The 23,888-nt window shown below is 31.9% G+C and overlaps 2 protein-coding genes and 1 long non-coding RNA gene across 3 annotated transcripts; 2 read left to right on the top strand and 1 right to left on the bottom strand.

The window, feature by feature from the left end:
* Positions 1–875: 875 nt before the first annotated feature.
* LOC129312183 (uncharacterized) lies at positions 876–2,514 on the top strand. Its single transcript, XR_008593458.1, has 2 exons — positions 876–1,272; positions 1,895–2,514. It is a non-coding gene; the product is annotated as an uncharacterized LOC129312183 (long non-coding RNA).
* Positions 2,515–4,040: 1,526 nt separating this feature from the next.
* Positions 4,041–5,005, top strand: LOC129312033 (uncharacterized). Its single transcript, XM_054954585.1, has one exon. It carries the CDS (start codon positions 4,290–4,292, stop codon positions 4,758–4,760), a length of 471 nt encoding a protein of 156 aa, XP_054810560.1. The 5' UTR covers positions 4,041–4,289; the 3' UTR covers positions 4,761–5,005.
* Positions 5,006–6,456: 1,451 nt separating this feature from the next.
* LOC129311903 (proline-rich receptor-like protein kinase PERK12) lies at positions 6,457–11,450 on the bottom strand. The gene is made up of 8 exons (XM_054954388.1): positions 10,291–11,450; positions 9,785–10,210; positions 9,583–9,669; positions 8,962–9,032; positions 8,756–8,832; positions 8,151–8,298; positions 7,236–7,397; positions 6,457–7,101 (listed from the first exon to the last, which is right to left on the bottom strand). The coding sequence occupies exons 1-8, from the start codon at positions 11,228–11,230 to the stop codon at positions 6,886–6,888; spliced, it is 2,127 nt and encodes a 708-aa protein (XP_054810363.1). The 5' UTR covers positions 11,231–11,450; the 3' UTR covers positions 6,457–6,885.
* Positions 11,451–23,888: the final 12,438 nt, after the last annotated feature.

The following is a 23,888-nucleotide window of genomic DNA, read 5'->3' as shown; positions in this document are numbered from 1 at the left end:
ACTAGTCCATTGACACATGAGACGAACGAAGCTCAAATAGACCTACCCTCACTGAAGACCAGAGGCAAGCTTTAGCAAGAGAGAGTGATGATCAGAGATGAGCTCAAGCAAGATAGGCAAAGAGAGGCAAAGGAGAGCTGTAAATTGAAAATGTGAGAGTGAGTGAGTTTGAATCTTTTAGATGTGAATTAGAGTTTTTCAAGGTTTCAATATTTTAATTTTTCATTTATACCTCTAGCAATTTACAAAACAATATCGTATAATATTATTTAAAAAATAATAATTATTCCTTGGATTGAGCAGGGTAAATTAGTTAGACATCCTAACTTTAAACTTTGTCCAACCTAAATATTAGCCTTAGCCCGACTGTGTCCAATTAGTTTCGGGCTAGATTTTAAAGGTTGGAATCATGCCTAACTAGTTGCTGGTGCATGCAAGCACGTGTATGGTACGTTGTGCACACGTATACGCAGCCATGTATATGCATGTGAAGGAGTATATCAAACAACATTTGCTGTTGGCTTCTCAACTCTACATCAAATGAATATTGAAATCCAATCTAGTTGAGTTTTATTATTGTTATTATCCGCCACAGTACTATAACTTTTTGTATAAAATATAATATAATCTATAATCATAAAATGTTACATAAATATATATATCTTTCGTTATTAGATGATATATTAACAGGACAATAAATGAAATGCAAATAAATTTTTTAGGAAAACCATTTTGTTAATACTTATAGTTTTTCTCAATTTCTAATCTGGTACCTCTAATTTTTTCCCCCCTCCTTTTTATTCTCACCTTCAACTTTCCACCGTTAAAGACACTAGCCCCTGTAGATTGGGAAATTGGGTAAGGGGGGACGAACAGAGGAATAGATGAGGTTAAACCAGAAAATAGAAAATGATCCGAAGGCTTCGTGTGCTGGGGTAGGGAGGTTCAAGATTTAGCGAGTGATCTTCATGTGTGATAATGGGCGATCTCTAATCACCATAAAGCATGCAAATCTTTGTACGACAAGCCAATCTAAGTTCACCAAAGAGTGGGGTTGCAATCTTCATTGATTTGGTGCCTTTGTTTATTGGCATAGCTCCTCGACATTGTAGAGAAGCTTAAGTTGGAGCGTGAAGGCCGAAGCAAGAACAAGGAGGAGGAGGAGAGGCGACGGTGCTGCAGTCTGAAGGCTCAAGCAAGAACGAGAAAGCGTAGAAGTGACGGTGCGGAGTGGAGACTTGAAAGGCTACGCGAAGAATTTCCTCATTAGAGGTACCAAATTAAAAATCGAGGGAAACTATAGATACCAACAAAATGGTTTTCCCTAAAAATTTTCATAAAATTAAATTGCATCATTAGTTACTCTGTCAAATAACTTAAGGCATCTAAAGCATTTTTTTGCCCCCTCCCTTTACTTTCTTTTATAAAGAGAAACATTCTCTTTTCATGCTAATAATCCTTTCGCACATTTCTTTTGAATCTCAAACCGACTTCTTGAAATATCTCCAAAGTCTGTACACCCAAAGTGATCTCAAACCTAGCTAGGTTTTGTTATTTACGTTTCAGAGCTGAGATTCATATCAAACGCAGGAATCTGATACATGAAATTTAACTTCCAGAGAAAAAAAATAATAATTTGCCTAGAAAATGAACAAATGAATGATAATTAAAGACCATTAACTAATACTAATAATAATTAAATTCTAGTAAGTGAAATTTCTCTCAAAAAGCATAAAAATGAACAATCATTCGTGCTCCCTAACGCTATAACTATTTTTTCTTAGATAATGATGTTTTAATCTAATAGTAACCATATGATGTATAAGTGGTAATTTATTTCTATGAACCTTATATGATGTTTGTAAATTGTAACATGAAAATGTCCGTTTGGTAGCAAGGAATTGAAGGGAGGGAAGTGAAAGTGGAACCCAAATTTGGACCGTTTGGTTTGCATATGAAGAGACTTATTTTCCACCAAAAATAATGGAACTGGGTTCCATACTCAAACCCAAGGAACCAGGTTCCACTCCCTTAGAAGTTCATCGCTTGACCATTTTGCCCTTTCACCCTCTCATTTTGAAACAATTGATGGCCTCCATAGCCGACCTCTGCAGCTGCATGCTCAACGGCGACTTCCACAACCATGCTCGGCGGCGGCGGCGGCGACGTCGAGCGACCAAAAGAAGCATGCTCAGATAACCTTGACAATATGCTCCAGCTCTAGATCGATGAACTAGCAACGACGATTTCCCACCAGTGATGGCGTCGCCCATGAGCATTTCTACTACCCCTCCTTCTTCAACACTTTTTCTTTGCTTGAGATTTTGATTATTTCTCCCTCGATTATTGTTTTCGATTTGGGGTTTTGATTCTTGATTGATTGTTGTTGAATTTTTGCTAATTTTTTGTTCCTGGGTTTGACAATGGTTCATGATTTGATGGTGGAAGAGATCTTGTTGTGAGAGGGTATTTTAGTATTTTCATATTATAAATACACATTTTTATTCTATTTCACTTCCTCTTCCATTCTCACTTCCATCAAAACTCTTGCAGGCTATCAAATAAAGCATAAGGGATATTAGCTAATTTTAAGAAGCATAAATGTTATCTCATTTCCGGAGTATTCAAGAGAAATTTTTATGAATGAAGTCTTCAATTGTCATTAATAAAAGTTTTGGGTTTTTACTGTTATTTTCTCAAATTTGATGTTAGCGATTCCTTTGTTGTCCAGTAAAACTGAAAAGATTTCAAGCAGTTCCAGAGACAACAGATGCTTTCAGCAGCTTTAACAAATAATGTTCTTCCAGCTTCTGTATTGGAATATTTGGCCAAACTGACATTTAAAAAGATGTACCCATTTGGTAGTTTTAGCAGTTGAATCAAAATGGAAGAAATTTACCAACAAAGGTTTATTCAACTTATTCAATTTATACTTACAAGAGTCTGAGTTTGAATCGAACTATCTGATATTAGGACCTTACTATTGAGTAATCTATAACCTTTTTTTTTAAATGGAAGAGTAATCCATAACCTTTATTAATGCACGCTCTTTAAACTATGAAATCTACTTTAGTATTATTGATTTCTCAAAACTTTAGACATTTTTTCACTAAAACAAACAATGTAATATCCCTTGGACAATGTAATCTCGTAAGTGGATAAAAATATATTGAGTGAACTGTCCCTATTTGAACTGCGGAATGCGCAAATTTGAATATATGATAATAACAGAGGATATTATAATTGCGTTTATCATAAAATGCACTATTACTCTATTGATAAAGTTTTAATTTTTTTCCCTTAATTATCAATGGTTTTAAAATCACTCCCAAGTCACAACTCAACTCTATCCAGCAGATTCCCTCTCCCTTTGAAAAGAATAAAGGAATAAAGGAGACAAGAAGACATAGCGACCCTATTAAAGCGATAAGATCATAAGATTGTGCTTGGAAGTGGTGCTGCATGATATTTTATGCACAGATCCCTATATTAAAACCACGATCTCTCTGTCTTTTCTTTCACAAATTTCGGAGAAGCGCTTGACCCAAGAATTGATAACTGGCATTATAGCCCATCGTCCACTAAAACAATCTCATTTTCATATGGATGCTTTTGACCCTCTTCACAACTTAGACTCGTTGCTGTAGTTTGCAAAATGAAATAAAACCTGATTAGTTGAAGCAGTTAAGCAGAACTATCATCAAAAACTAGGAATACTGAACAAATTCGTTAGAGCTTGTACTGAGTATTTAGTGATCACTTACTGCCAGTAATATTTGCTGCAACAAAAGTCCCTAATAAACCAAAGTGACTGATACATTGTATGCTCTAAATATTTTATCACTTCTACTCTCTATATAGTAACATAGAGACTATCTTATTCCAATGATTCAATGGGAAAACCCCGGTTATCAAAGGCTGCACTTTTATGGGCCATGAGAGATTATAAGGTTTAAGAGCTCCAAAATCCTACTTTCTCTTATTACAAAGCAATTACAAGAGCCAATGACTCTTCTGCTGTAAAGAACACAGAGAATATCTTTTGGTTGTCTCTCTTTATTAAAGAAAGTAGGTAGGTTCCTCTCTTCACTCTTTTTTGAATTCAAAAATCCTACTTCCTTGAAACCCATTATACTCAACCTCTTCCTCTCACAGGCAATCAACCTACCAGCTTGCTTCATGAGTTAAACCCAAACCTTCCTTTCTCTGCACTCACAGAACAAAGAGTTTCAGAGCCAAACAAAGCCCTCAAATCCAACATCTCTGCTGTATTCCAACCTTTTACCAGGATGTCTTTTCAAGTTCAACCTCAGCAACCTGTTCAAATTTACCCGTATACTGCTGTTTCAAGCCCTCCTCCTTATCATTCAAATGGGTCTTTTGGTACAGTTTTTATAGTTCTGGCTGTGATAGTTGTCGTTTCTGCTATAGCTTGCTTTCTGGGGCGACTCTGCAGCCGCCGCAGCAGTCACAAACACATCCACAACCAGAAACCTCCTAAGAACCAAAAGCAAAACCACCACAACTTCCGGCCAAAAGAAGGAGATCTTGAAATTGGGTTTGACAAGAGAATCGCCAGTTCCAAGCCCATTGAGCTTGGGCATGGACATGGGTATAATATGCATGGGCATGGAAGAGGAAGAGGAAGAGGAGGAGGAGGAGGAGGAGGCAGAGGAGGGTCCAAACCACACTTTAATGGTGACATGAAGGGTTTTGATCTGAAGATTGGTCATGATGGGGAGCTCAAGGCCGGCGTATGATGGTATCGAAAGGGGGAAATATATATACACTTAGTGCCAAATTATGGCGTTGTTATATTGTATTGTGTTACTGTTTTTATCTTCTCTACTCTTTTAGTCTGTTAGATTTGCAGCTGCCAGTTGAAATGTATAACCATACATGGTTTTGTAACGTGCTGTACTGTCTCAGTACATTGGAGCTACTTCTGAAACATTCTAATACCAGAACTAGTCTTTAAAAAGGCAGGACCTTCTACTTCCGAACATGGCTTTGCCTTTCACACCAAGGATGTCGAAACCTTGTTCATTCAACAAAAGAAAATGAATGATGATTTTTAGTCATATAACTAGCCACGCTCCTTACTTTTGCTTCCTTAGGTAATGTTCAACAGGCAAACAAGTCCAAGATGGGTCAGTAATCCTTGTGTCTTGATATTGTTTTTGGCCAAGAGTAAAGGATGAGAACTGAAGTTGGAACTTCGACTTGAGATGTATGAATACTGGCACGAATGAAAAATATGATGCAATCAAATATAATGCCCTTATACAATTTAAAGATTTAGATAGTGTTTGACACTGGAATTATACTCAACTACAACCCCTTTTTCCAATGAATTAGATGAGTGTATAAACCCAGAAACTTACTTCCTCATATACTTTTGGTTGAATCCCATTTGGTTGATGGACAGAGCATTAATTCTTAAAGACCAACTTTTTTTCTGGCCAAAGAACTTCTTAAAATGCAAATGACTACCCAGGAATTACGGGATCAAATAAAATAACTTCGAGAGAACAAGGAATTGCTGTTACATCGCTTCATGCGGGAATCCTTTCTCCAAACACTGACGGTTTCAACATTAAGGTCAAGTTTGTTTAGTGGAATGGAACTAGAAAGCAAGAAAATGGAATGGGGAATACAGACCAAAAGAAGCATAAGATAAAATATTCTAAGCGAGACCTCACTGCCAAAAAATGAAGCAATGCTCCTTCCTTCAATTTTCATTCTCGCTTGAATCCGGTGAATTTTGGTACCGATCTATTCCTTGATCTGTTTTTATCATGAATTTGCACAATTTTTCTGAATTTGAGTGAGTTGCGATCCGTGGGAAGATGAATGGTGTCGTCTGGTCGAGAACAGCAGAAGAAGAACTGGGAGAATTGGGGAATTAAAAAGACGGTTGAAAGCATTTTGCCTTTTACTGTTTTTCTGAACGTTACTTTCATTTCATCAAATATATATATATATATATATAAAATAATAAGCCCTAACATTTTGACATTTTCACTCAAAAAAAGCCCTCACTGTAAAATCAGCAGCAATGAGTCACTGTCTCAAATAATTTAAATGGATTCCAGAGGTGATGCAAGCATCTTCTCGATGAACAATCTATAATATTTTTGTAAATGCTTTTAATTGGGAAATATGCCATAATTTTGATGAGTTCTACAACTTAACTCACCTAAATAATTTTGTAATAAAAAAAACTGAACAGAAGTCATTTAATAATGCCCTTTAAATGTTTTTTTTTCCTACCAAATTTCTGAGCAAATATTTTACGAAAAATCTTCACACCTCGTTATCATTGAAGGGGGGAGGTGGGGATTGAAAAGTTTTACCTGAAGCTAGTCCTTTAATGAAGACAACTTAATACACTGAATAAAATATAATTGCAATCATCAGTTTACGTTAATCATTACACATGTAGAAGAACAAAAAGGTTTTTTTTTTTTTTTTAACAAGCTTCGCGCGCCCCCAATACTGAAAAAAATGGGGAAATAGAATAAAAATCAAAGAAAACCAAAGGTCGGCAATGCATTTATACACTAAGTCAGTGGTTAGTGCAAGCCTTAGATCGTTTTCATTCATGCATTCATGCATCCGGAGAGAGGTGACACAAGGGAATGTGACTTGGTATAGGGTCCTGATTTCATGACGATTCATGTTTACTATTTTCTCTCTACCTCTCTAATTCACAGAGGATCCAGCAAAGGAAGGGGGCAGTCATACACTTGATCTTTAATATTTTGCCTTGATGCCGTAAATCCATTAAAGGAGTTTGGTAGACTTGGTAGTCAACATTTCTGCTTCTCCATCGTATGCCCACTGCTCCCACCTTTGCTGAAAGCTCGAGCCGCCTGAACTATCCTAGGCACATGTGTGTTGGATGCCAGATAATTCACTCGAACTGTATTCTTCATCATGCAAATCAAATTCAGAACTGCTAAAGCTTACACCATTCATCATCCTAAATCTCATAATTTCTTTATCATACTGTCCAGAATCATAAGCAGTGCTCTGACCATATTTCAATCCGTTGGATAGGTCAATTAGTTCACTTCCACTATCTAAGGCTCTCACGACCTGGTCAGAACCAAGAGGTCAGGTTGTAAGCGTTGAGAACGGACAAAATTGTGTCTAAATGTGACAGTTGCAGACTTGACAGATGAAATATAAGTTTGGAGAACCGTAATAGCTGTTTCTAGTTTTTCTAATACCTGAAGCATCCGGGGCCGTTTTAGAGCAGAGTGGCGAACACATGCTGCAGCTGCGTCAATCATTCTAAGCACTTCTTTCTCCACATAATGATTTTCAAGCCTTGCGTCTATTAATTTGCTAAAGTCACCAGTATCCACTGCATGAATGAGATGAGGTCTAGCCTGCAAATAAGTATCGATCTTAGAAGTCTATGTTACTTGAATTGAATCACAAGACCCTAACATGAATCACCAGTTGATGATGCGTATGTGTCATCATCTTCTTACATGAGGGAAAATAAGACCTTCAAAGATTGGTTTATAAAATATTCACAATAAATAAGAGCTTGCTTAAACGCTACTACAATGGGTTTAGATGATTTCAACTCTTAACTTCTAGTTTGGATGATGGGTATGTCCCACTGGACTCCTTCCAGTAGGGTATTATTTGACAGGGAAGTGCGTCTTTAACATGGTCATTGTAAGTTATACTCAATTGAGTACTAGTACAAGACGATCTCAATTGGCCTATGCGCATATAAAGTCTCTCTCGAGAGGGTAAAAAAAAAAAAAAAAAATTGCTCAGATATTAATGCTATTTCAAGCTGTATTTAAAAATATTATGAACTTGCATGCTCTAATGAGTTAAAAGACCTGAATATGTTGCCGTAGACCCAGAAAATGTGCAATTGCTTCCCAGAAAACACACACAAACTACTACAAAAAGAACTTTGGTTTGCTACAGTTGTCAAAAACATGCTTTTAAAAAATGGCATATTATGCCCCAGGGTAAGAATGCGTGGAAGGATAATGGTTTTCAGAGCATAGTTTCATCATCATCACTGGATAGAAAGGATATGGGGGAACAAAAGAACAGAAAATGTCATATTTCCTAGTATATTTCGATGCAAAATAAAGAAAAAGGTTCATTCATACCCACTCAACCAAACTCTCTTCTCCCAGTGGCTGAGTTTGATCAACAGGTTTCCTTCCAGTCAAAAGCTCTAGGAGGACAACTCCAAAGGAGAAAACATCAGATCTATCAGTTAATTTTCCACTTGTAGCATACTCTGGAGCCATGTACCTACAAAGCGAAGTTGGAATTACTTGTACAATAAGATCAAGAATTGGGCGCATTAGAGTTGGGTTTCTAGCAAATACATTCATTATTGCACTTCTATACTATGTATCGCAATAAGTTTTGCTGTAAAATCAAATGTTAAAAGCTTGGCTGATTCGTGAGGTTCAATACTACTTTACATTCAAATTGACAGTAATGAAGTATAATTTTGCAGATATAATGTTTCAGTCATTAGCCAAAGTCATATCATGAGAAGTAAGTATCAAAAGTACCATCGTCCTGCAAAATTCTAGAAACCACCGATCTCTTCCATTTTATCACGTGTTTTTTCCTTCCTTCCTTCGGTCCTTCTTTCTTTCTTTAAATACCCCAAGGTATTTACAATTCAAAGTAAGTTGCAACTCACAGAAAATAATGATACATTAGAATCTATGGCTGTGTTCTGAGAAATGAACCCTACCCAAAGGTTCCCATGACCCTTGTTGATACATGAGTATTAGCATCATCTGTTAGCCTCGCAAGTCCAAAGTCTGAAACCTGCGTTAAAACAACATCAAATTGTATCGAATGAAAATGCATTAAGAGACATCAACTCTTGGCTAACCACTATATAACGGTTTCCGAAAGGAAGCACAAATTGAAGAAGAAAATTTGAGTATATAATACCTTCGCCACATAAGCATCATCCAAAAGTATATTTGCTGACTTTATATCTCTGTGGATAATCTTTGGCTGGCCTAGAAATAGATAAAACGCTACAGTTGGCTTTCAAAAGCAAATTTAAAAATTTGCAATGACACGAGAAAATGCTTAGAAGAGAATTTATGCTTGAAAAAAGAAAAAAATACACCCGCATGGCAACAGTCAATATCTCTTGCTTCATGTTTTTTAAAAACTGGACCAACATGTAAGAGAAAAATCTCGGAATATAAGACCACAGATGGATAAAATAAGGTGGCCCAGAACTTTTAAGAGCGTTATTTCAACCTCAGGATAACATTAAGAATTGAAGGCAAAACGTAAGATCCCCTAGGCTGCCATATGGGCATTTTCGTCCATTCATACTAATATCTAGCAATTCATCAAATATCAGCACAATTCAAGAGATGGAATGAGTAGACAACCACAAAAAGCACTGTTGTCTTTGGCCTAGACTCTGGGTTGGCATGGATATTTTGGAACCATGTGTCCTTACAAAATGACAATAGCACAACTGTTTTCAAAGGATGATTCTGTTTTACTGTAAGAATTTATGAAACCAATAAAACAAAGGCAAGATACACTTACAATCCTCATGCAGATATGCCAGGCCTCTTGCAGCACCAATTGCTATCTTCACCCTCATGGCCCAATCCAACACAAGCATTCCCTTTCCTGCCCGCACATACAAACAATCCACCCATTAGAATCATGGATTCTTAAGTTAGAGAGAATATAAACACATTTTGTAATGATGTATGAAAAAAGCAATAAAAAAAACTCACATTACCATGCAAGTGATGATCGAGCGTTCCATTGGGAACAAACTCGTACAGAAGAATCTTTTGTTGCTCAGATATGCAATAACCAACTAAGGATACCAAATGTCGATGATGAACACGGCTGATGATCTCCACTTCTGCCTTGAATTCCCGATCGCCTTGCCCGCTGCCTGCCTTCAGCTTCTTGACTGCTACTGCTCTTCCATCCGCGAGCCAACCCTTGTAAACGCATCCAAATCCCCCTTCTCCTATAATGTTTTGACTAGAGAACCCCTTTGTGATCTCTACAATACTTTCATAGCTAAAAGCTGTCTGAGCACTCATGGGCTGCACTGACTCTGAAGTTCCCAAAGGTTGCACACTTGCCATTTGACTCCCATTTTTGTACTGGTCATCTTGCAGGGGCTGCAGTCCGTAGCAACGCCAATCTTCACCTGATGATCAAAACCAAAATCATTAGAAATTAAGTCCGATGCACAGGCTTAGGCATGCAAGAACTGGCCGCTTACTATACCTGCTTTCACATTGGGCGGAATGTGAGATACATCATGGACGGCCCCTCGTTTTCTCTTTCTTACTTTTGCGACCAAAAAACATAAACCAACAAAGACAACGATGCAGACGCCGGCGAATGCAATACCCACATATTTTGCTGCATTACCGTCGCTGCCATTGCCATCGTCACCTCCTGACGTTGACGGCACGGAGTCGTTAGAAGAACCCCTTGATCTTGTATTTGAGCCAGTGTTAAGTCCTGGTGAGTGGGGCGGTGAAGGATTATCTGAACCCGATTCGATACCCTCTTCAACCTGCGTTTGTGGTGGCGGGGCGCTTTGTATCAACGATGGGAAAAGGACACTGACAAAAGGTTGTTGTGGTGGTGAATTATTAGAAGAGTTATTCGAAGAAGACGGGTCTTGTGAATCTGGTGATGATGCTGACTGTTCAGGGGGACTGTGAGAGAGATTTTTCCCATTACTCGATAATGGCGGCGTCGGTGGCGACGGCGAAGAGGTGGGAGGTTGCGAGAGTGAGGAGGGTGGTGATGGTGGTGGTGGTGGAGGTGGAGATGGTGGTGAATGAGGCGATTGCCTCACCGATGAACGGGGTGGTTGCGTTACCTCTGGATTCGGCGGTGGTTTTACCGGTGGAGGAGGCGTTAGCGGTGCTGGCGGTGATTTCTTAGAATGTGATTCTTTAGGTGATGGTGAGCTTGGCAGAATCGGGGTAGTCTGAGACGGCAATGGTGGTGGCTTAGATAAGGAGTTTGAATCATCAGAGTTCGGTGGCGGAGCGTCGTCCTTTTCCGAACCCTTTTCCGACCTTGAAGGGGCGGATGCCGAAAGTGACTTTTTATCTTTCTGCGTGAGGATCTCCAAATTATTGTCTGATGTTGGACGAAGCGATCCTTCCGGAGACGGCGAAACGTTGTTCGTTTCCTCACTAAAATTCATTTCTATTTCTATCAGAATTTGTAATCTCAGGGCGACTCTCAGAATGAGAAGCAAAGGGAACGCCCCGTTGTTTTCCCAGAATCAAAGTCAAACAGATGAGAGATAATGATATGAAAACTATTTCTGTAAGCCAAAGTTTCGTTATGCAAATCAAAACACAAACAATAGGAACGACGAGAATGAACTTTCGTCGTTAGGAACATGAAGCTGGAATGGCCAGAACGATACAACGGGTTGACAAGGAAGAGAGTGTGCGCGATTGTGCTTAAAATTGAACGACTTTTTTTGAAAAAGAAATTTGAAAAAAAAAAAAAACTATTAGCGTATGGTAGCAAAATCCAGAAACCCTGAAAAAAGTCCATGCGATTTTTTGGCAAGAAAAAGAAGGTAGTTTCCAGTTTGGACAGAGATTCTGTGCTGCTCGTCCTTGAATTTCGGGTTACCGCGCAATGAGAACTGGGTCAAACTTCATAACGGGCCACGTCACTGTTAAAAGTTCCGGATCTTCTTGCTTGACCCGATTAGTTTTCCATGCATTGGCTCTCGCCTTTAAATTATGTGAAGTTATTTTGATAACATTGACATTTATTTTCATATACTTTTACTATTGATACATTGATTTTTCTATAGATTTCTCGCTCACAATTTTCTTTAATAAACTCACTTTTTAAATACTTGAAAAAATTACAAAAAGATGAAAAAATTTAGAGATTCATGTAAATAAGTGAAATATTTAAAGATTTGTATAAATAAATGAAGGGTTAAGATGATATTTAAATACCATTAACTTTATAAAAAAGGTTAACACTTCCCAATTTGTGAAGTTCTAACCTTAGAACTAAACAATTAGCACCGATTTACTTTAATGAATTGGAAAATATATTTTTATATAAGATTAATAGATATCATTGTTGATTTAAGAATATTAAAAGCTAGAAAAAAAATTGACTATTGTTGCACCTTGACCCATGAATGAAATAAAAGGAAGATCATCTAAATTAATCTATTCTAAAGTCTTGTATTTGATTCCTAAAATATTTAACTACGTTAAATAAAGGAATCATGAATACCTCCAAGACATTTATGAGTCCGTTGTTAATTGGAGGTTTGGAAAGGGACACAGGCAAAGGCAATGTTGCACCCTATGTAATTTTTCTTAATTGAACAACTTTTATCTAATTTGTTGTTCACAATTTTCTTTTAACACAATTTATATCTTATATTATTCTTTCATACACTTCTTTTATTGTAAGAACGTTTCAACCACACATGATATATTTACATTTTCATCTTCCTTCACCTTATTTGTTTCCTTCTTCAATGTGTGTGATTTTTTTTTTATATCAAATGCGTTCATGCTCATTTTTAAAGTTTGGATTCTGTGCTTAAATTTAAAGACGACGCAAGAAATTTATATCTTTCTTTGAATCGTTCGATAAGATTAGAAAGGTCCGATTTGTTAAAAGAGTTTTGATATCTGGAAAGATCAAAATGGTCCAATTCATTTTTTTCCCCTTTGCTTTTCAAGTTTCCAGACTTCCTTTGGGTTGTTGATGAAGCTAAATGTAACCTCCCCCACCAGAATGATTTAGTTTGGTAATTTTCTTCATTATTATTATTTAGATTTACCTCAAGGTTTAAGAAAATCGTGCTTTTTTTTTCTTGCCTTTAAATTATTCAACATTTGAAGGAACAGAAACTAAATTACGAAATAAATAATGAAAGATTACCTTTGCACATATTTAGTTGAGATCATGTGTGCGCGCGCGCACCTTTTTTTAAATACACTATAATATTTTTTTTCTTGTTTTGCATAAATAGTTGGTTAGCATTTGAGAATTTTTTACAACTTCCTAATAAGTGAGGGGTTGGGATTTTGTACTATACCAAAATATGACAAAATAACCCCTAGTGTGATACGTCAAGAAAGGGGGTCCCACATGTTCACATATACATTCTCATTTTACTAAAATATCTAAATACGCGCCATCAGACATACGAGGATGTGGTGGCATCATCTTAATCAAGGCCAAGTGTATATAGTCGGGTGGTGATGGTGATAGCGGCAGGAAGGGCGGAGACAGCTGCACAAACGGTGGTGGCATGAAGAGTGATGGCGATGCCGCAATGGTGGCATAGTAGCAGTAGGTGAGGAGGTGATTAAGGTTAGTGTCAACGAGGGTATTAGCAGTAGTGGAGCTAGTGAGGGCCCGAGGGGTGTGAGGGCGAGCGTGATACGATTTGATCTGAAATAGCTGGTGGTGGACGGGGGTGGAGAGGAATCACGACCTTCTATAACTTTTTATTTTTTTAATAAAATATAAAGGTTATATATTTTCAATCCTTTAAATTTACACATTATAAAAATTTTAAAATATTAGATAAAATTTTTATTTCAATTTATGATAATCTTTTATGTATTTACAATTCAACTATTTTAATAGTTTGAAAATATAATTGTTATAGGGTTTACTTATTTTTAACAAGATGATGTTATAGTTGTTTTCAAAGCATTGATATCATTTAATTTTACTTTTATTTTATATTTGATTAAAAAAATTATGAGAATTATTGTTAGTAAATTTTGTCAAGCAAGGCAATAAAAATTTCAAGATATATTAAATTTTATGTGTTTGATATTTGTCATAAAATTACTTATCTAAAAGTCAAGAGATTATGGTTAAAATGTGTTTTTTTAGAGGAAAATTACTCTTGTCGACAATAACCAAATTATTGAAATTTATTATATGAATATTTTTTACCATGCTATACTTATATCTTATCAACATAAAGAATTTGTGACAATTGCATCATCATCACGTTAATATATTTATTTACTAAAATTATTAATTATTAAAAAAATTAAATAGTAAATTTAGTAAGAAGTAATAGAGTTTTTTATATTGCACAAAACTTTAGATCATAATGATACATTCAAATTATTCAATGCTCATTGAGAAGATGAAAGCTTCACTAATTTAATGATAGTTTATGTTGAGAAAAAAATTATTAAAAATTTCATCATAGATATGATAATTAATTATTCTTATGTCACAAAAAATTAATGAAAAAAACTTAAAAAAATGAAGTTATATATTTATTTATTTTGTATGTGTGTGTGTGAAATTGAATATAAATATATACGTTAAAATATTTATATTATATTAATAATATGTATAGATTTAATTTTATTTTGATTATCATATATATTTTATTATCTTAGCTCCCTTAATAAATTTTTTTGGCTTCGGCCTAAGTGGCCGAGGATCCCAAACAATTTTAAAGTGGATGCAAGCGTCCACTGTTACTTTAGCCAGTCCATAATTGAGCACTGTAATTATTATCTAGTTGATTTTCATGACTATCATCTTGATTGGCATTTGGACATATTACGAAAGTAAATAAATGAGAATTTCTTTTATTAAAATTATTAACAAGATAACATATTTCAAGCTAATAATGGTGCTAATTCAAATACAAAAGATTCACATTTTTTAATACAACCACTAAATAGTTGAGGGCATAATAAACATAAATAAATAATGACATTGAGCGAAAAGTGCTAAAAACTAATAATTGTTGCATGATGGGAATACACATTTTCATATTAACTATATATGTAATTATATTTTTCCATAAGAAACCATGCAAGGACATCCCTTACGGTGAATTCACAAGAAGGTTTCCTTCCCTAGATCTTCTTTCCAAATAAAAATTTTATTAAATTTATTATGAATCTTCTTCTATAAAAGAATTCTTATATAAAAGGAATTTTCTTGAGAAAATTGTAATAGCCCTCTGGGTCACCACTGACTTTTCAAGGTCTTTTCCCAACGCTAGACAACACACATGTCACCACATGATTGCTGGCTTTCTCACTGGTGGTACAGTGGTTATTCATCACCCCACCCTCACGGGGGCCTTTTGAAGTCTGGTACCATTGAGTCAACTTGACTCAGTGGTACCAGACTTTGCCTCAACTTCGCTAAGGTGGTAGAGGTTGGAGGTTCAAGTCTGGGGAGGTTCCAAAATACCTCCGTGAGGGTGGGGTGAGGAATAACCACTGTACCACCAGTGGAAAAGCCGGCAATCATGTGGTGACATGTGTATTGTCCAGCGCTGGAAAAAGACCCTAGAGAGGCAGTGGTGACCCAGAGGGCTATTACAAAAATTACATGTGATTATATCACAGTAATAATTTTATTCATACCAATAATAATATCAAGAATAAATATTGCCATGGTATTTAAACATGTATTACTAAAACTAAACGTTATATAATAATGAATATATGTAACTAATACTGATAAGAGAGAATAAATATTAATTGAGTAAATAAAGTAAATTTAAGGAGCTGATGCATGATTTAAACAAATATTGCTAATATTAAAACATGAATAATAATGAGCTAACAACTATAGAAGAAAATAAATACTAATTATTTATCTAAAGGAGCAAATGATAGGAATAAATTTAAGCAGATAATGGATGATATATGGAATAGTAAACAAGAAATTATTAATAACAATGTAACAATTATAAAAATGATTAAATGAATTATTACGCTAAATGAGTAAATAATTATTACTTAAAATTAAAACAATAGGTATATGTAATGAAGACTTATAGAAAGAAATAAATATGAAAAAGAAATAAATATGAATTGTTAATCTAAACAAGTTGTTTTTTTGCCAAATAATTTAAATGAGTAACTATGAAGTAAATAAATAATTATCCATTTCAATTATAAAAAGAATACAAGCTCACTATGTGATTAAAAAATATAATATAGAAAACATAAATTACAACTAAAATCACTAACATGTGCGTAAAGTGTGTGTGTAATTTGTCTTTTTTCTTTTTGTCTCTTTCATCCAACACGTGAAAAGGAATATATATATATATATATATATATATTGTTATAGCATAGGGTGTGAAGTTGTATGAAGATAACACATATGAGAGTATCAAAATAATTAACAATAAATATTTAAAAATAATATTTAAAAGAATTTTAATAAAGACAAAACAATACATAGACAAAACAATACACTAATATTATTTACAAAATGTAAACACAATATCTCAGTACAATTAAAAAATAGTGAAAAGATTTTCAAAAAGATCTTATTATATTATCTCTCTTTTCTTTTTAACCCCCTTTCCCTCGATCTCCCACTTCCTCTCGTTTCATCTCTTCTCACATACCAATTGCTATTTACAGGCACAGTTTGAGTAGGTTTTTGCATAAATGAATGATTAGGGTTTAACTTGATCATCGTTTACTGTTGCAATTTTTTGGGTTGATCATAGTCATTGCATCCCCGCAAGTGAAATCATATCATTCATGTCACATTTGTCTTATTCATTTTTTATTCCTAACATCTAATTGCTTGTCACATCAGATACTTTTTCTCCCTTTCCTTCCATGCAGCAAACCCCTTTTCCACTCTCACCCCCTCTCGTTTTCTCTTGTGATATTAGAAAAAAATGAGAAAAATTTCAAAAGATCAATAGCTATCACATGGAAATTAGATACTTGGCATTTAGATATCAAGCTATTTATTCTAATATTATTATCACTATCTTTTATCATGCATTCTACCATATATATTTATTCATAAATCCTATTTTTTTATGTTCATATATATTATTTGTATAGCATCAAAATGTGATTATTTCTAGAATATATTTATATTTTATTATGATTATTATTTTTGGAGGGCATTACACTAAAGAAGATGAATTCTTTTATATATATATATATATATATATAAAGTTTAGATGAGTTAAATTATGAGAAGTAGATAAATTAATGCTTTGCCAGAGAATGAGAGAAACAAAGATATGTTTCTTACACTCCATTACTGCATTTGTTTTTCAATTAATTTTAAGAAAAATGATAATAAAATTTTTTTAAAATATATAAATAATAATTTAGTCTTTCGAAATACTATAATTCTCATGAAGTCTCTAAAAACCTTTTTATCATTAATAAATTTATATAAATTATCAAATTATTCTTATTAAAAATAAATGATTTACAAGTTTTGTTTAAATAGTTACAACTTTTTTTTTTATATTCATCACAATACAACAGTGAATAAAAAATTAACATGCAAAATTGTAATTTGTTATTACATTATTGTGAATATAAAAAGAAAAATTATGAATATTTAAACAAAGCTTATGAATAATTTATTTTTAACAAGAGCAATTTAATAATTTATATAAATTCATTAATGACAGAAAAGTTTCTAAAAACTTTAGGAGAATTATGACATTTTGAAGAACCAAATTATCATTTATACATTTTAGAGAGATTTTATTATCATTTTTTGTTAATTTTATTTGCTTCAAGTAGCCTCAGAAGCATTCATTCGATTTCAATACTTTGTTTGATAATTTATTACTCTTCTATTTCCTAATCTTCCTGTAATTTATAGCTTCTTATGATCAAATTAAACTAGTTTTATAGTTTCGCATGTCAAAATATGGTTATGCAAGGGTTATATTCTACTCTAGAAGTATTTGCTGTTGTAGACTGAACTTTTTCAATTTTGATTAAGCTTCTTGCATGTGGTTTTGGTGGAAACAGATGCAACAAGTTGAGATGGAACCACAATAATATTGGGTAGAGCTAGTAATTTGGATGAGGGCTGGTTTATTTAAATCAGGCTTAATTCGAGTCGAATTTATTTGAACTGAATTTAGAATAATTGAACATATAAAAAATTGATATAGCCAATCCTAGTTCTATCACTTTTGGGATTCAGGCTTATTTGGGTCGACCCAAATCCCCAAATTGCCAATTTTCTTTCCATTTTTAAAAAATAAATTTCAATTTTTCCTTTAAATTAATTATTTTTATTAATATAAAATATAATTGTTATAGGGTTTACTTATTTTTAACAAGATGATGTTATAGTTGTTTTCAAAGCATTGATATCATTTAATTTTACTTTTATTTTATATTTGATTAAAAAAATTATGAGAATTATTGTTAGTAAATTTTGTCAAGCAAGGCAATAAAAATTTCAAGATATATTAAATTTTATGTGTTTGATATTTGTCATAAAATTACTTATCTAAAAGTCAAGAGATTATGGTTAAAATGTATTTTTTTAGAGGAAAATTACTCTTGTCGACAATAACCAAATTATTGAAATTTATTATATAAATATTTTTTACCATGCTATACTTATATCTTATCGACATAAAGAATTTGTGACAATTGCATCATCATCACGTTAATATATTTATTTACTAAAATCATTAATTATTGAAAAAATTAAATAGTAAATTTAGTAAGAAGTAATAGAGTTTTTTATATTGCACAAAAATTTAGATCATAATGATACATTCAAATTATTTAATGTTCATTGAGAAGATGAAAGCTTCACTAATTTAATGATAGTTTATGCTGACAAGAAAATTATTAAAAATTTCATCATAGATATGATAATTAATTATTCTTATACCACAAAAAATTAACGAGAAAAACTTAAAAAATAAAGTTATATATTTATTTTTGTTTTGTGTGTGTGTGAAATTGAATATAAATATATACATTAAAATATTTATATTATATTAGTGATATATATAAATTTTATTTTATTTTGATTATCATGTATATTTTATTATCTCGACCCCCTCAGTAAAATTTTTTGGCTTCGGCCCTAGTGGTGGAGGATCCCAAACAATTTTAAAGTAGATGCAAGTGTCCACTGTTATTTTGGCCAGTCCATAGTCAAGCACTTTAATTACTGTCTAGTTGATTTTCATGGCTATCATCTTGATTGGCATTTGGACACATTATGAAAGTAAATAAATGAGAATTTCTTTTATTAAAATTATCAACAAGATAACATATTTCAAGCTAATAATGGTGCTAATTCAAATACAAAAGATTCACATTTTTTAATACAACCACTAAATAGTTGAGGGCATAATAAGCAAAAATAAATAATGACATTGAGCGAAAAGTGTTAAAAACTAATAATTGTTGCATGATGGGAAAACACATTTTCATATTAACTATATATGTAATTATATTTTTCCATAAGAAACCATGCAAGGACATCCCTTACGGTGAACTCACAAGATGGTTTCCTTCCCTAGATCTTCTTTCCAAATAAAAATTTTATTAAATTTATTATGAATCTTCTTCTATAAAAGAATTCTTATATAAAAGGAATTTTCTTGAGAAAATTACATGTGATTATATCACAGTAATAATTTTATTCATACTAGTAATAATAATATCAAGAATAAATATTGCCACGGTATTTAAACATGTATTACTAAAACTAAACATTATATAATAATGAATATATGTAACTAATACTGATAAGAGAGAATAAATATTAATTGAGTAACTAAAGTAAATTTAAGGAGCTGATGCATGATTTAAACAAATATTGCTAATATTAAAACATGAATAATAATGAGCTAACAACTATAGAAAAAAATAAATACTAATTATTTATCTAAAGGAGCAAATGATAGGAATAAATTTAAGCAGATAATGGATGATATGTGGAATAGTAAACAAGAAATTATTAATAACAATGTAACAATTATAAAAATGACTAAATGAATTATTACGCTAAATGAGTAAATAATTATTACTTAAAATTAAAACAATAGGTATATGTAATGAACACTTATAGAAAGAAATAAATATGAATTGTTAATCTAAATGAGTTTTTTTTTTTTTGCCAAACAATTTAAATGAGTAACTATGAAGTAAATAAATAATTATCCATTTCAATTATAAAAAGAATACAAACTCACTATATGATTAAAAAATATAATATAGAAAACATAAATTACAACTAAAATCACTAACATGTGCGTAAAGTGTGTGCAATTTGTCTTTTTTCTTTTTGTCTCTTTCATCCAACATGTGAAAAGGAATATATATATATATATATATATATATTTATTATAGCACAGGGTGTGAAGTTGTATGAAGATAACACATACGAGAGTATCAAAATAATTAACAATAAATATTTAAAAGAATTTTAATAAAGACAAAACAATACACCAGACAAAACAATACACTAATATTATTTACAAAATGTAAACACAATATCTCAGTATAATTAAAAAATAGTGAAAAGATTTTTAAAAAGATCTTATTATGTTATCTCTCTTTTCTTTTTAACCCCCTTTCCCTCGATCTCCCACTTCCTCTCGTTTCATCTCTTCTCATATACCAATTGCTATTTATAGGCACAGTTTGAGTAGGTTTTTGCACAAATGAATGATTAGGGTTTAACTTGATCATCGTTTACTGTTGCAATTTTTTGGGTTGACCATAGTCATTGTATCCCTGCAAGTGAAATCTTATCATTCATGTTACATTTGTCTTTTCATTTTTTATTCCTAACATCTAATTGCTTGTCACATCAGATACTTTTTCTCCCTTTCCTTCCATGCAGCAAACCCCTTTTCCACTCTCACCCCCTCTCGTTTTCTCTCGTGATATTAGACAAAAATGAGAAAAATTTCAAAAGATCAATAGCTATCACATGGAAATTAAATACCTGGCATTTAGATATCAAGCTATTTATTCTAATATTATTATCACTATCTTTTATCATGCATTCTACCATATATATTTATTCATAAATCCTATTTTTTTATGTTCATATATATTATTTGTATAGCATCAGAATGTGATTATTTCTAAAATATATTTATATTTTATTATGATTATTATTTTTGGAGGGCATTACACTAAAGAAGATGAATTCTTTTATATATATATATATATATATAAAGTTTAGATGAGTTAAATTATGAGAAGTAGATAAATTAATGCTTTGCCAGAGAATGAGAGAAACAAAGATATGTTTCTTACACTCCATTACTGCATTTGTTTTTCAATTAATTTTAAGAAAAATGACAATAAAATTTCTCTAAAATATATAAATAATAATTTAGTCTTTTGAAATGTTATAATTCTCATGAAGTCCCTGAAAACCTTTTTGTCATTAATAAATTTATATAAATTATCAAATTATCCTTATTGAAAATAAATAATTTACAAATTTTATTTAAATATTCACAACTTTTCTTCTTATATTCATCACAATGCAACAGTGAATAAAAAATTAACAGCAAATTGTAATTTGTTATTACATTATTGTGAATATAAAAAGAAAAGTTATGAATATTTAAACAAAGCTTATGAATAATTTATTTTTAACAAGAGCAATTTAATAATTTATATAAATTCATTAATGACAGAAAAGTTTTTAAAAACTTTAGGAGAATTATGACATTTTGAGGAATCAAATTGTCATATATACATTTTAGAGAGATTTTATTATCATTTTTTCTTAATTTTATTTGCTTCAAGTAGCCTCAGAAGCATTCATTCGATTTCAATATTTTGTTTGATAATTTATTACTCTTCTGTTTCCTAATCTTCCTGTAATTTATAGCTTCTTATGATCAAATTAAACTAGTTTTATAGTTTCGCATGTCAAAATATGGTTATGCAAGGGTTATATTCTACTCTATCAGTATTTGCTGTTGTAGACTGAACTTTTCCAATTTTGATTAAGCTTCTTACATGTGGTTTTGGTGGAAACAGATGCAACAAGTTGAGATGGAACCACAAAAATATTGGGTAGAGCTAGTAATTTGGACAAGAGCTAGTTTATTCAAATCAGGCTTAATTTGAGTCAGATTTATTTGAATTGAATTTAGAATAATTGAACATATAAAAAATTGATATAGCCAATTCTAGTTCTATCACTTTTGGGATTCAGGCTTATTTGGGTCGACCCGAATCCCCAAATTGCCAATTTTCTTTCCATTTTTAAAAAATGAATTTCAATTTTTCCTTTAAATTAATTATTTTTATTAATATAAAATATACACAATATACATTTTAGAATTATTAAAAATGTAGAAGGCTTAATTATTTAAAAAAATTGTGGGTCTTAAAGTTTGAAAAATAGTATGAAAATACGTTGTAAAAATTATTTAAAATATTCTATAGATTAAAAATAACAAAAATATAAAAATATTAATTTTTCTATCTTTTTAAGGAAATATCAATAATAATATACTCAGATATATGATTTCTTAGTATTAAAAAATCTAGGACTTAAAGGATTAATTAACATTTAATCTATTTTATACATTTTTTTAAAAAAATTGGAAATGTTATTTGGATATTCAAGTCGGACTTGGCCTAAATTTTTCATGTTTGTTCAAGCCAACACGAATAGTCTAGAACATAAAAAATATGCAATTTTTTAAGCCCTTCCCTAAACCCTAAATATTTTTGGGGAGTGATTGTCCTTAGGGGAGTTGAATATTTCATGTAATAATCAAACTTTTTAAATGGCTCACAAGTTTATTTGTAAATATTATTACTATTTACAGACCTTCACACACAATTTTCAAGTCATTTATAACTTTTTATAAAATTAATTTGAGCTATTAATATTTATAAAAGTAATTTTTAAATTATTAAAATATTAAATATTTTAATAAAATTTATTACATTTTATTTTAGGCTAAAGAATATTTTTAGTCTTCTGACTTTATATAAGATTTTAATTTGATCCTTTAATTTTATAAAGTATCTTTTTAATTATTTAACCCTAACATTGTTAGTTTCAAATGATTATTTTTTTTGTATCAAATGCTTTTATTTTGAAAAATAAAATTTAATATATCAATATTTTAAAATATTTTATCAATATTTGAAAATTTAATGTAAAATTTTATTGGGATAAAATTAACAGTGTTAGGACTAAAAGACTAAAAAGGCATTTTATAAAATGAAGGAACTAAAATAAAATATTATATCAAGTTAAATAACTAAATATATACTTTAACCTTTTATTTTAATAAAATTTTAGGGTGCCTAGCAATTCTGCAAAAATAGTTAAAGGGTAAGTTATTACCATGAATGTGATCGGAATCTTATCTGTCACCATACGTGGATTCATACACATGTTACATCAATAAAAAAATAACAAAGTTAATGAATGATTAATAAAAAAAGTTTTATGCTCCTTGAAAAAATGGTTTGGAGAGAAATTATCCTACTTATTAGTTCAATGCCCTAGACTCTTTAAAAAAAATTGAGAGTAAAAATAAGCCTTAATCCTAAATTTTATCCTAATCTTTAATTTTATTGATGAGCGAAATTACAAATTCAAACCTTTTTAACAAATTTAAGGATATTAATTATCAATCTTAAAAAATGGTGTAGTTGATTAACCTTTGCATGCAATTAGGCTTGGTAGGAATACACGCAATTGGTTCGCAGTTAATGGTGAGAAAAAAAATACTTCGATCACTAATTCGCGGCCTGATAATTGTTTTAATTTATTCTCAGTTGAGTGTTATAAAAAAAAAATATTGGGAGAGGCATGTGAGTTGATTCTAATTCCGCAAACTTGACAAAGACTGGATTCAGCCGTAGAAGGCTAGAAGCTTCTTCGCGTTTCATAAATAGCCGCACAGTGTGAATGAATCAAGGAATATTGAATATCAACACTTCGATTCGCCGTGCACTCTCCCATTCAATGTTATTGTTAACGCAGTGCTTGGTTGCAAAGCAATAATGTTAATTGTAATTCCTACCAAAATAATGTTAATTGTAATTATAAATTTCAGAAGT

The sequence above is a fragment of the Prosopis cineraria genome, unplaced genomic scaffold, assembly GCF_029017545.1.
Source record: "Prosopis cineraria cultivar Desert tree isolate PC_DT_omini unplaced genomic scaffold, ASM2901754v1 PC5, whole genome shotgun sequence".
Taxonomy (NCBI): domain Eukaryota; kingdom Viridiplantae; phylum Streptophyta; class Magnoliopsida; order Fabales; family Fabaceae; genus Prosopis; species Prosopis cineraria.
This window is presented reverse-complemented; position numbering and strand designations above follow the sequence as displayed.

Coding starts and splice junctions, on each gene's coding strand:
- LOC129312033 (XM_054954585.1), top strand. CDS start 4,290: ATGTCTTTTCAAGTTCAACCTCAGCAACCTGTTCAAATTTACCCGTAT.
- LOC129311903 (XM_054954388.1), bottom strand. CDS start 11,230: ATGAATTTTAGTGAGGAAACGAACAACGTTTCGCCGTCTCCGGAAGGA. Junction 9,670..9,784: donor GCTCGATCATCACTTGCATG/GTAATGTGAGTT, acceptor ATGTGCGGGCAG/GAAAGGGAATGCTTGTGTTG. Junction 7,102..7,235: donor AACGGCCCCGGATGCTTCAG/GTATTAGAAAAA, acceptor GGTTCTGACCAG/GTCGTGAGAGCCTTAGATAG.